The sequence below is a fragment of the Diplotaxodon limnothrissa genome, linkage group LG17 (genome assembly GCF_057381915.1).
Source record: "Diplotaxodon limnothrissa isolate DT_005_m linkage group LG17, D_limnothrissa_male_GT1.1, whole genome shotgun sequence".
Lineage (NCBI taxonomy): Eukaryota > Metazoa > Chordata > Actinopteri > Cichliformes > Cichlidae > Diplotaxodon > Diplotaxodon limnothrissa.
The window spans coordinates 24,880,039-24,892,235 of NC_140612.1; the positions used below are offsets into that span (position 1 = coordinate 24,880,039).

Sequence of the window (12,197 nt, forward strand, 5' to 3'; positions counted from 1 at the left end):
TATGTCTCTGTGTTATCCTTAGTTGCTGTCTCCCCTGTCGGCTATATCCCCGTGTCCAGTCAGTGTCTGTGTCTGCCCTGGTCCCACGTCTCTGTTCCCTCTGTAGTGCCTGCATGTGAGTCTGTGTCTTTTATTCAGTCTGTGTTTTGTGTTTCCTGTTTTACTTTGAAGGTCTCTGTCTTATCTCAGTGTGTTACCCATTCCCTGATTGCTCCCTCTGTATATTTAAGCCCTGTGTTTCTTTGTGTCTGTGTTGTGATCTACTGTTTACCTAGCTGTGTGTTTGGTCAGTCGTCTGGTGTAAGTTTATTTTGATTTTTCCCAGTTATCTTATATTTGAGTTTAACATTAAAGCTGTTTTGAGTTCACATCTGTCTCCGGAGTCTGCACCTTGGGTCCTGTTCCTGTCTGCACACAGCCGCTCATAACAGGAACTGTTTCTTTCTAAAATAACAATATTAAAAGAAATGTAAGTAACACAACAGCTAAACTCTGTTAAGCAAGTAAGTCTGGACTAAAGACTGTAATTAAAAGATAGACGGCAACACGATGTCATAAGTTTCGCATTTTACAAGTGAGGGGTGCACCTGAATGAAAAACTGAGGGACACTGCAAACTCATATGGTGGGGATTTGTCACTCTTCGCCAATCTCTAAACCATGTTTTATTATTTACTTTAGTCTAAATGGGAACAGCATTAGCATCATTAGCAAAATCAACACCCTGTTATACCAATTAAAACTTGAAACTAAAGACTGAGACAAACTCTTCAAGAAAGTGTTTAATAAAAGGTATAATTACAGTGAAAAATGGGGGAACCACAGAAGTCGCCCCCTGCTGGTCATTAGGAAGAATACAGCTTCAAGGCACTTTTACATTGGCCTTACTTTTTTAGTAAGGCCATGTTTATCTTTATATATTTTATGTATAGATCTATTTATTGTTTTGTTTTGTTTTTTCAAATACTGCACTGTCTCACTTTAAGACTTTTTATTAAATTTTTTGCTTAAATACTGCATTCCAGTCACCTATGCTTAGTTTGGGTTCATGAGCACACTCGATGGGTCCCCCCTTGTAATTTCTGCCCTAGGGCCTCCTATTTTATCAACACAGCCCTGTGTTTCTACTATCTGGATCATAATTAATTGGAAAATATATTTGCAATTAATTGTCAGTGTTGTTGTCCAAAAGTAGTCTGATTTGAGTCCAAGACAACAAAATATGTACTCCAGCCAACCCAAGTGATATGGAAAATTTTCTACACGCCTGAGGGGACATCATTTTAAATCAGAGTGAGTTAACTCCTTGTTTATATGGTGCATTAAAATTAGGTTTCTTTAAGAAAGAGAAAATGAAGCAACCAGTCAAAAAATGTATTCGATTTAATAGCAAGTTTGTCACTGGAGCGCTACTGTGACCTTGACATATTCCAAGGAGTTAAAAACAATCTCGTGTTACTACGCCGCAGCTAAAACGGATTACTGGCAGCTCTTAGATGTCCAAGGCTGTATGGAGGGCTGTTTGGGAGAAACATCACAGAGGGCAATCATCCCTCCATCAGTCCTCTCCCTTATGTAACTCGCCACCCACTGAAATAAAAGAAAGCCTGCCTGTCAATCAGCTGGTCAGAGGATGTGGGGGAGTACAGGAGAAAAATGTGCTACAGAGAAAGACACACCGTCAAGGTTCACTAACACTCCTTGTACTGACACCTTTGGAGTAAAATCATTATTCTGATGAATATAATTAGGGGATAAAATATCACCACATTACAAAGACTTGAACTTAGAAGGAACTACATCACAATGTAGCTACCCAGGTGGTATGCCAGTGTGCAGAGTGGTCGCATTTTAAATAGCTCTGACAATTACCAATTTTGCATTTTGAAACCAAGATGAGGAAACAGAGTTTTAGAAAGGGCAAAAAGTTAAATTTTTTCCACACTGGTTTACAGAGAAGCCAGAAAGGAAATGATTAAAAATGTTCTGACACAACATGAAGGACAGCAGAGTTCAACAAAATCAACCCTCAGATCACGAATCGCTCAGTCAAAATTGCCCTTGAATAACTTTTCTATGACAGTCATCAGAAGCTGTACGGTTATAAATTCTACTCTTTTCATGACCACTCTTACGAAATATGTTGTAATGACCCAAGATGAGGAGCTGGCAGCACAGAGACTCGCGTGATTCTTTATTTAAGGTGTTAACTTTACAGCCTTATAATTGTGAAGTGATTTCTGTAGTTTTACAGGCCGAGGTTGATGCTGAGTTTGGCTAGTAATAGGCCATCATGATTGAGGCTACTGTGGCGAGTAATGACCTCTGTCCACTCCAGCTGCGTGTTAATGCGTAGTAAAAGCTGCAGTCCTGTGGGTGTGTGGCGTAGCACAGCACGAGCACAGAAGGTGTAAGTGGAAATAGATATCGGTCTCTAGTCTAAGCTCTTTCACATCCATTTTACAAATTGGCTCTGCAAAATGAGACGATATATGCAGAATATCCATATACACGTTTCCACACTGATTTACATTGTCAACTCAGTCACCCAGTGACACCCAGAAGGTTTGGTAGTCTGAACTATTGCTCGACAGGTAAGCGCAAATGATAGTGAGAAACTATTCTCTGACCCAAAGGCTCAGGACAGGAAGCCTCTCATCCACTGGCAAAAACCCAAACATACTGGCAGCAACCTGAAGGGATACAAGAATATCCACCTCTCTCACAGAGGGCACCTCCAACAGTGGAACAGAGTCCTGCCCCTCTTCAGAAGACTGGTCCCAGAGCCCAAGCTGTGCATTGAGGAGCCCGACTATATCTAGCTGGTAACACAACCTCGTGCACTAGCTCTGGCTCGTTCCCCCCAGAGAGGTGACCTTCCACGTCCCAACAGCCGTACTCAATAGCCGGGGATTGGACAGCCAGAGTCTCCATCCTTGACTGCTGCCCAACACACATATATATTACTGAATAATGAAGGTAATTCTTAGGACTACATTTAGCAATAATATACATAACTCTCTTTTTTCACCACTGATAACATTGCAATATTAATTATTGGGTCCTGTTGAACAGTCTAGTAGTGGGATTACTTTTACAGCCATTTAATAAACACACAAAAACACTCAGCTGAAGCATTATAGGTCAGTCAGTAAGATCAGAATTAAACGCATGAATCCTTGATTCTTCATCCCTTTTTAAAATCTCGCAATAAAAGGATTTACATATGACTGAATGGTAGTTGGCTACAGCTTGCAAGAGTGAAGTAAATCAATGCAAGCTCCCTGTCATGACTGATCTGACCTTTGAGTTAATGAAGAGACCAAAACAGAGGGCTCTACCATAGATATAATATTGCCCGTGTCACAGCTCCGGAGCTTTGAATCATTGCCAAGAAGAATCAAGGCAGCTCTGAAGGCAAAAGGCGGAACCAACCCAGTAAATCTGAAGTCATATGAAGTCATATAACGGTACATTTAAAAAACAGAAAAATTGTGTTTATAACTAAAATTTAAAAATAATAAAATAAACTATGCTTTTTCTCTTAAAGGTTATCAAGGCAATGCTAACATCTGGGCTTACCTATAAAAATCCCTGCAGTACTCAAATGATGGATTTGTACTACCCTTAGAATCACCCTAGAGGGCCTTAATGGTCCTCAAATTACTTCAGCATGATTTTGTGCCTCCTTTCACACATAAACAAATTAAGGGACTTTAAAAGGAACTCCAGGGGCTTAACACAAGTCTTATTTTTATCAATACCTACCTTAGGACTCGCTGTAAATGTCAAAGAAGTGCTTGAAACATAACATAAGCTCTGCAGCACTGTCAAGTGTTTGACCATCAGATGAACTGCGGAAAAAAAACATCCCAAAGAGATGTTTATCCGTTCACCTTTTCAATATTTATCAGCGCTGAATTTTAATGAGTAATCTGACTGAAAAGGGTAAGGAGAGCACAATCACCAGATGTGTCAGATTGTCCATGTCAAACTCAGACTTTCCTGGTGCAGCAGCAGCAGCAGCTCCGATGTGAACAGACGTTAACCTGGATGTCAGACTGCCAGAGTGAAGCATATAGAAAATCCCCCTGCTATGTTCCCATGTCCAATTATCTCGCAGGAGAAAAAAAAGACATTTACTCGACTCCCTGCAGATCCGGAAAGTACCCAAGAAGGCAGGCCTGAGCGGAGGCTTGAATACTAGGTACAAATGGAAACAGTAAGGAAGCACCTTAATAAATCAGCTGAAGGTCAAACATTTGCTTGTAGGCAGTATGATTTAGGAGGTCGGCTGAACAATGTAGAGTTAGGAATCAGAAGGTCTCACCTGTCCAGAGAGCTTGTCCCATCTCTATTGAGCCAGCAAGGTGTAAAATATTCTCTTCGATCTCCTGTTTAATAGAAAGTGGACCAAAAAGAAAGTGGAAGGGCAGAATGGACAGATCTGTCAGCTGCCTCTTTTCCACACTTCTTTTCCATTTAGATGGATGAGATCCAGAGAAGACTTTTTTTTTTTAAAGTAAGACTTGGAGAGTCTTCTGTATGAGAACTGCTCGAGGTAGTGTGTGCTGAGTCAGTAAAACTGGAGTAAAGTTTTAAAATTGACAGACAATCATTAAAAGGAAAAGAAGAAATATTATAAAAGCCTGAACATATTAAAAACCACTCTCTATATTCATGAATCTTTACCTTTACTATTACCACTTGTCCCAAATCAACTGAAGCATTTATCAGAAGTTTAATAATTCTCTTTGCAAGCTTAAACTTTTGCTCACATAATTTAAGAGAGATTAAAAAAGCAGTTGCTGTAAAGCCTAAAATCAGACTCAGTTAATATCTCGCTGTACTTTCACTGTAGTACTGTGGAAGTTAAGAAATAACCTGGCATAACCTCGGTCCTGGGGTGACCACGTCCAAGTAAACTAAATCTCATGGAGAAATACATTTTATTTGAATGAAACGTTCTCGTTTCTCTCTCAAGGTAAATACAATGGACCCATCCACTCAGGACAGCTAATTGGGTAGCTAGTTGGAGGTGTGGCCAGCATGGTTGTGGCAAAAATTGGAAAAAGGAAGCCTAACATTGTCAAGTTAGATCAGGAATGAAGACCCAAAATGCACACGTAAAATTAAACAATTAAAAGTGAAAATCAAGCTAAACTATTGTACACGACAGGAAACTAACAGAATAAAACTGGAAGAACTAAACAAGGGAACGTCACTGATGGAGATGGATACACGAGGAACACAAATGATAGTAAATAGAACAAAAGCACAAAGCTGGAAACAAAATAAATAAACTAAGAATCAAACTGAAGATAATCGATAATCAGTAGAAGTTAGAAAAAAATATAAAATACTGGATTAAAGACCCAGAACGTGGACCTTGGTATTCCTGGTTGGGTTCTGGGTCTCAAGAAAATTGGTCAAAAGTGTAAATTATGCAGTTAAAATAGAAACAGGAAGATATAACATCTCCACAGACAACATCTAACCACAAAATCCAAAACACGCTTGTCAACAAAGAAACTCTCTGATGTGTTTTCTACGTAGAGCAATAAAAAAAACCACAGGAAGCCATTTGAATACACCAGTCTTCTTCTCGTGCTGCGAGTCTGTCAATTTTCTCTTTTTGTTTGCTTCAAATCAACAGCCAACTCTGTTGCCAAGACATTACCTTTATATACTTGCAGAAGCAGAGATATTATAGGGGAAAGATAGGCCAGCAGTACAATTCATCAACTTTATGAGAAAATGTTCCTAGTTGACTTTTTTTTTTTTTGCTGTATTTTTCCAAAATATCCACATTTAAATGGAATTCATGAAATACAAAACACCTCACTCAAACACAGTTTAAATACATATTCTCATTTACAGTATTTTCATGGGTGAGTACATACTGTAGGTCAATATACATACACTTACTGACCACTTCATTAGTTTAGTTCCTAAAACCTTTTTGTCCATGAATAAATAAACCCTGCACCATCTAAATCTTTACTGTTGGCCTGGCTGTTCACATCTTTTAAGATGGAGTTTGCTCAGCCCAGTCTCAGATTACTTTTCATAAATGACATGGTTCTGATCTGGCTGCTGATTTAACACGTATGCACCACTGCTTTGTTTCTTTTGGATGCTTCTCATGTAAATGTAACTTCCACAGGGCGGATCTAGCCTGGGAGCTATCTGAGTTCTTTCCTACCCATCTCTCCTGTGACCGTTTTTTTTTTTCTTTTATTTTTAATCAGAACATGAGTAATTTATGACAAATTGCAAACTGTGAGCCACAATACAGTGCTGAATTTGTCATCCTCATCATTAGAACCCAGGGCTATTACAAGTGTGCTGCCCCTGTGAGTGAGATAAGCACCAGTATGGCTTCCAGAGAAACCTCCTCTGTACTGTAGGTAGTGTGTCTGTGTGTCCCCCGCGGCTTTCTGTGTGCAGTTATGTCTTTTTTAAGACCAAAACAACGACAGCCTGACCTTACCACACCATACAAGCTGACAAAATGATTTATACCAGCTCCCGATGAGTGAATTTGGCAGCGCCCCCCCCCCAAACTGTATAAATACCTTCAGACAACCTCCACTCTTCAACTGAGCACTGGCTCCAGCAGTCACAAGGCCAGCAGCTTTCTGTTTGGATAAGGACACTGATATGATGAGGCTGTATTAGATTTATGCTGATCAGCAGTGGTGGAAAAAGACATGCGCTCTACATTTGAATGAATTTAAACCGTCACTAAGCGCAAAAATTATGAAACACCGAATCGTGGAAATTGTGAGATGAGCCTCACTCCCAAATCGTCACATACGGGTTCTTGTTCAGGATTCTTTAGCCACACTTGGTACCCTCTAGTGTCATTTGCTAACAGGAGTGTAGAGCACTTTAACCCAAACCACATGAAGCAAAGGGGGAAAAACATTCTTCTAAACAGACAAACCAGCAACTTAAGCCCCCATCAACTCGCCTGACCCCACACACCATTAGCTCTCTCCATCCAGTTCTTAAACAAGAGGAGTGAAACACCATGAGACAGTAAACACCAGATATGGCATCCATCTGTTTGCTATGTGTGCGGGTTGTGGAGAAAGCAGTCTATTCAGAGATGCCCATGTAAACTTGTCCCCATGTCAGCTCGTGTCAACAGCCTGTATCTATAATCTTATTCTTTCAGTCACTGTTCATGAACCTTTATGATGAGAACATCAATAGAACACATTACCAGAGCTTGAATCTGGAGCCAGTCAATGAAACTGTTTGTTTGTTGGCACATAAAAATCCAAATGTTTACAGTTTTTTTTTCCAGATGGTGGTCACTAAATGAAAGGTCAGCAAGTTTGGAGAAAAAAAACATGAGCAAGTAGCATTCAGAAGTTCAGATCATATATGAGGGAAATAATGAGGAACAAGGAAATAATCTGCAGTGAAAACTAGAAACTAGGACAACATGGCAAATATAAGACTAGCGTTTAAAACACAAGGAATACACAAGATCACTGGAATGCTAACAGTAGACACACAAATGGTCAAAGGGAATCTGCAAAGAACTGTAACTTAACTCAGGTGTTACTAAACTGATGCACGGCAGGTAAAAAGTAACAGATTTCAAAATAAAACTAGGAAAACAACAGCAATTCAACACAAGAGGCAGCGGTCTAAGACCTTTCTCTTTTCTCACTCACTCCAGCTTTTCCAGGGATACCGAGGTTTTCCCAAGCCATCCTAAGCCAGATGCTTGAACTGCCTCAAATCCTTTTGATGCTCTACTCTGATCCTCTACTGAATGACTCAGCTCCTGACTCTACGAGTGAGAGGAAGCCTGTTTCTGTTGGTCAATACCCACAGCTTCTGGCCCTGTGTGAGGATTGGAACAAACGTGCTGCTCCAACAAAACCAGAATCCAAAACCACGTCCACTACTGTGACCAGTGGTTGAGGATACTGACACCAAAGGGCCCCTACTGTGTATTTTTATGACTGTACAAATCCTGAAGATCCGTTGCTTTTATTATCACCGTAGTACGGAAGCTGTCAGCCAAGGGTTTAGGAATTTGGAACAATGATCCACAAAAGAAAAATATTAAACATAAAATCTACAATGAGAATCACTGTTATACTCATGCACACATAAAAAAAACACAGCAAAGCATATTTACAGCCTCTTGTTATGGTCTCAAGTTTGCAACTTTGTGATTCAGAATAGTATTTTTACTGTTCGCTTTAGCCAGTTAATTGCATCCCCTGAGATTTATCGTGCAAGACCAAGGCAATAAAAAATACAAATGAGAAAATATGTATTAAGGGTAAAAATAAAGAAAAAGAAAAGTGTTTTGTTAATTAGCTGAACTCACCCAAGTAGCCACATACAATGTTTCTTTAAAAAAAAAAAAGGAGGTTTTATTAGAGGAAAATAACAACAATCAAATCCCCACCTGAGCCACAGCTTTCGTCCTGCTTACTTCAGCTGTGATGAAATATGAAGCTCACTGAGGTAAAAACAGTCTCCCTACAACCTGAGCCCACACTGCTGTAGCTGTGGCCACTGTAAATGAGCTTGTTAGGTGGAGTTCACCAGAGATGAAAGGCCGCTGCTTCAGAATGAGGCCGGCTGTGGCATCATGGATACAGGATCCAGAACAGTCCTGTATTTTGAAGTCGACTCTCGCTTCAGTGAGCTCTGACTGAGAGTAAGCTTGATCGACTGCCAAGTTAGAAAATTAAAACTTGAATACCAGAAGCGCCGGACTGGTTACTCTAGGAAAAAGTCATAAATAATTAAAAAGTGGAGTCTAAACAGCTTAAAGTGACTGATTATGGGCCTATTTTGGAATATTTGTTGATTTTGTTCATATTTTCTGTCATATATACTCCTTTTTTTTAAAGCGCATGTTCACATTATAAAAAGGTTAAAAGTTTTGAATAATGAGGCAAAAAAAGGAAGGTGTAAACATAAAAAAGGCATGCAAGCAAGATGGCAAGCATCCACTATGATATTCAGTAGAAGCTGTGATTATACCAAACAAATGTTCATACACCATTTATGACTATAGCCTCCAAGACTGTATATAAAAGATGGATATAAACATTCATGTCACCCACTGGTTTGTGAAGACGCTTTCTGGAGCTTCAAATTGACCGTTTTTGCCAGTAGGCATCTTAACTTTTGGCACCAGATGTGAGTGGTGGATTTCATTGTAAAAACTGAGAATGCTCATATAGTAGTGATTTGTCAGTGAGAACAAGTTAACTTTATCTTCCAGTTTATACTTAAATAGTCAATTTGAAAAATGGTGATCAGGTTGAATTAAATAAGACTTTAAACTAACAAATGACAATAAGCCCATCAGAAAAATTTTTACTCAGGTCATAAATCCAGTTACATTTGTTTAACACAACTGGAGTGACTCTCCTTCTTGAAAACAAAAGAGTAGCCCCCTGCTGGCCACCAGAAAGAATGCAGATTTACTTCCACATTAGCTTTACTTGTGAGATTTACATATTGTGTGACCTTAATATAATTCGTTTGACAGTTCATCTGCCCTCAATGTGTTTCTCATTTTAGGGCCAAAGGAACTGATTAGTTAAAAGAAAAAATGCTTACAGTTAGGGAGCTTAATCCTGCAATTTTGTGCTTTTTTGCTACTTCTTTCTGAATTTCCTGCATATTTTATGTAAAATGTGGAGCTTTTTGTTTTAATGTGAGAGATAGCTTGAGGAATAAACATTAAATATCGATGTATTTCTAGGAGGGCAATACAGGTGAAATCAATATTGTAAATTTAGTCTTTTCCAAAGCACACTGAAGCACCAGTGGCTCTCGATAAAAATATATGGGTAGAGAAAGAGTTGGTGGTTTTGGCCTGCATCAGTACATTTGAATGAATTTTGTCTTACTTTTTAAAAAAACAAAATTGGGTAAATGAAGAACGACAAGCCAGCCCTGGTGAGTTAACTGAACTAATCAACTCTGCTATTCATGACATATGGAGGCAGTGATAATTAGGGTCAATTATGGCCCCAACTGCTTAATTATATGTACCATGATGATGTTTTTTATTAAATGCTTCTCACCATTAATCTATCAGCCACTGGATATTTCATTATGTACACCTTGCTAGTACTAGAGTGGATCCTCTTTTGCCTTCAGAGCTGACTGAATTTTTTGTAGTGTGGATTCAATAAGCTGCTGGAAATGTTCCTCTGAGATTTTAGTCCATACTGACATGATAGCATCACACAGTTGCTGCAGATTTATCACTTGCACATCTGTAATGTGGAACAGTACATTCACCGCTGCTATTGGATTGAGATGTGGTGACTGTAACACCCATTTGAGTCCACTGAACTCATTATGGTCACGAAACCATTTTGAGTTGACTTCAGCTTTGTGGCAAGTCTTGTTATCCTGCTGGAAGCAGCAATCAGGAAATTAGTGCACTGTGGTCACAAATGGATGGACATGAACAGCAACAATACTGAGGTAGGCTGTGGTATTTAAACAATGCTCAGTTTGTCAGAGCAGGCTACATTTCTATGTTCTATTGTCCTATTTTGGTGATGCTGAGTAGACTTTGTTTCCCAGTTGTAGCTGATGTGAATAGTACCCGGTGTGGTCTTCTGCTGCTGTAGCCCATGTTTTGTGTGTTCAGAGATGGTCTTCTGCATCTGCTCCATTTGGGGTTCCATTTGACCTGACATGGTGTGCTATCCCGCTTGAACTTAATAAAAAAGAATGGCTAAACTGGTCGTAAAGGGATGGACATGGTGAGTGGCATTACTCAGGTAGACTGTGGCATTTAATACTGAGTTTGTACTAAAGGGGCCCAAAATTTCCAAGAAAACATACGACCCCATTACACCATTCAAATTTCACAGTAGAACTCAGTAGACTCAGAAGATTGTTACAGTCCTCTATTGTCTAATTTTGTTTAGCCTATGTGAACTGCAGCCTCACTTTTCTGTTTCTAGCTGATATGAGTGGCCCCTGGTGGGGTCTTGGTTGTAACACGTGGTTATTTGAGTTACTGTTGCTTTATCTATCGTCTCAAAGCAGTATGGCCGAGGCATTTTCACCCAGAGAACTGCCAATTACTGAATATTTTCTCTGATTCTGACCAGTCTTTGTAATTCTGGAATGGATTAAATCACAGTATTGCAAGATAGCGAAAGATGTACCCTTAGGCCCCCTCCTCGATTCAGGGATGATCTTTCCGTATGAGGTCCGGTCATTAGCTTTGTCTGAAGCAGTTAGAACAAGACTATCTACTGCCCTCTTCCTGTAACCACTACCTGGACCTCGTTTCAGGGGCTAATAAGTGTTTTTGTCACTGAGCAATGACAGTGAACATAATCAACTTTTGGGGGTATTCCCTTGATCCTGAGTTATGTGATTATAATTTAAAGATTGGCTTCTTGGTAATTAATCGGGTTTATATTTTTGTATGTGTGTAATATGAGTTATCTGTGCTTATTTATCATTTGCCTGATACAAAGGTTTTCTCTATACCTGTACATGAACTATAGAAACAACCATCTCTTTTTTCTAAACGAACGGCCATGTCTCTGTCTAGCTCAGAAGCAGATCTGCTCTTTGTTGTTTCAGCGGACACGTGCAATCATTGCCAGTTGCCCAAAGGTAGTAATTTCACACTTACTCACATGGGACATTGATCGCTGACAGTATGTGCAACAACGGCTGTTGGGTCAATAACGGTCCACATATTGTTGACTGTGAGGACAGGATGATTAACAGCACGTTTGTCATTATTTCATCCAGACTTGTCATTATCTGTTTATTGACTTTCCATTAGAATTTAGCCTCAATATTGCAACGTACTAAATTACAAAAAATATCTGAAAAGAAATCTGTGTTGCAGAAGATGTTTACTTACAGCTTCAGCTTCACTATTGTCAGGTCAGTAGAATCCATTAATTATTTTGGCATCACATGTTGCATAACCAATCCTAATCTAATCTTCCCAGACTGACATGAGTCTTTTGATTGCGTTACCCACTAGACACCTGAAATCATTCGCTTGTTTAGTTTAAAGTAAGTGCATATCATTTACACAAGCTAAAAATGCAATCAGTGCTATGTGGTCAAACCAAGGTGTGTATGTTTAATTAGCACCTTTTGATTATAGATAAGTGTTCATCGACTCACTCATTCAATCAAAGGTCCTGCTGAGTG

The 12,197-nt window shown here is 39.4% G+C and overlaps 2 protein-coding genes across 2 annotated transcripts in view; one reads left to right on the plus strand and one right to left on the minus strand.

The window, feature by feature from the left end:
* Positions 1 to 2,821, plus strand: part of LOC146615056 (uncharacterized) — a 55,691-nt gene extending 52,870 nt beyond the window's left edge. The window contains exon 2 of the mRNA XM_085376590.1: positions 2,636 to 2,821. Within this exon, the coding sequence (XP_085232716.1) occupies positions 2,636 to 2,821 (186 nt within the window). The remainder of the gene's footprint in view (positions 1 to 2,635) is intronic.
* Positions 1 to 12,197, minus strand: part of LOC146615055 (ankyrin repeat- and BTB/POZ domain-containing protein 3-A) — a 289,414-nt gene that overhangs the window by 211,436 nt on the left and 65,781 nt on the right. The gene's annotated exons all lie outside the window — the stretch shown is intronic.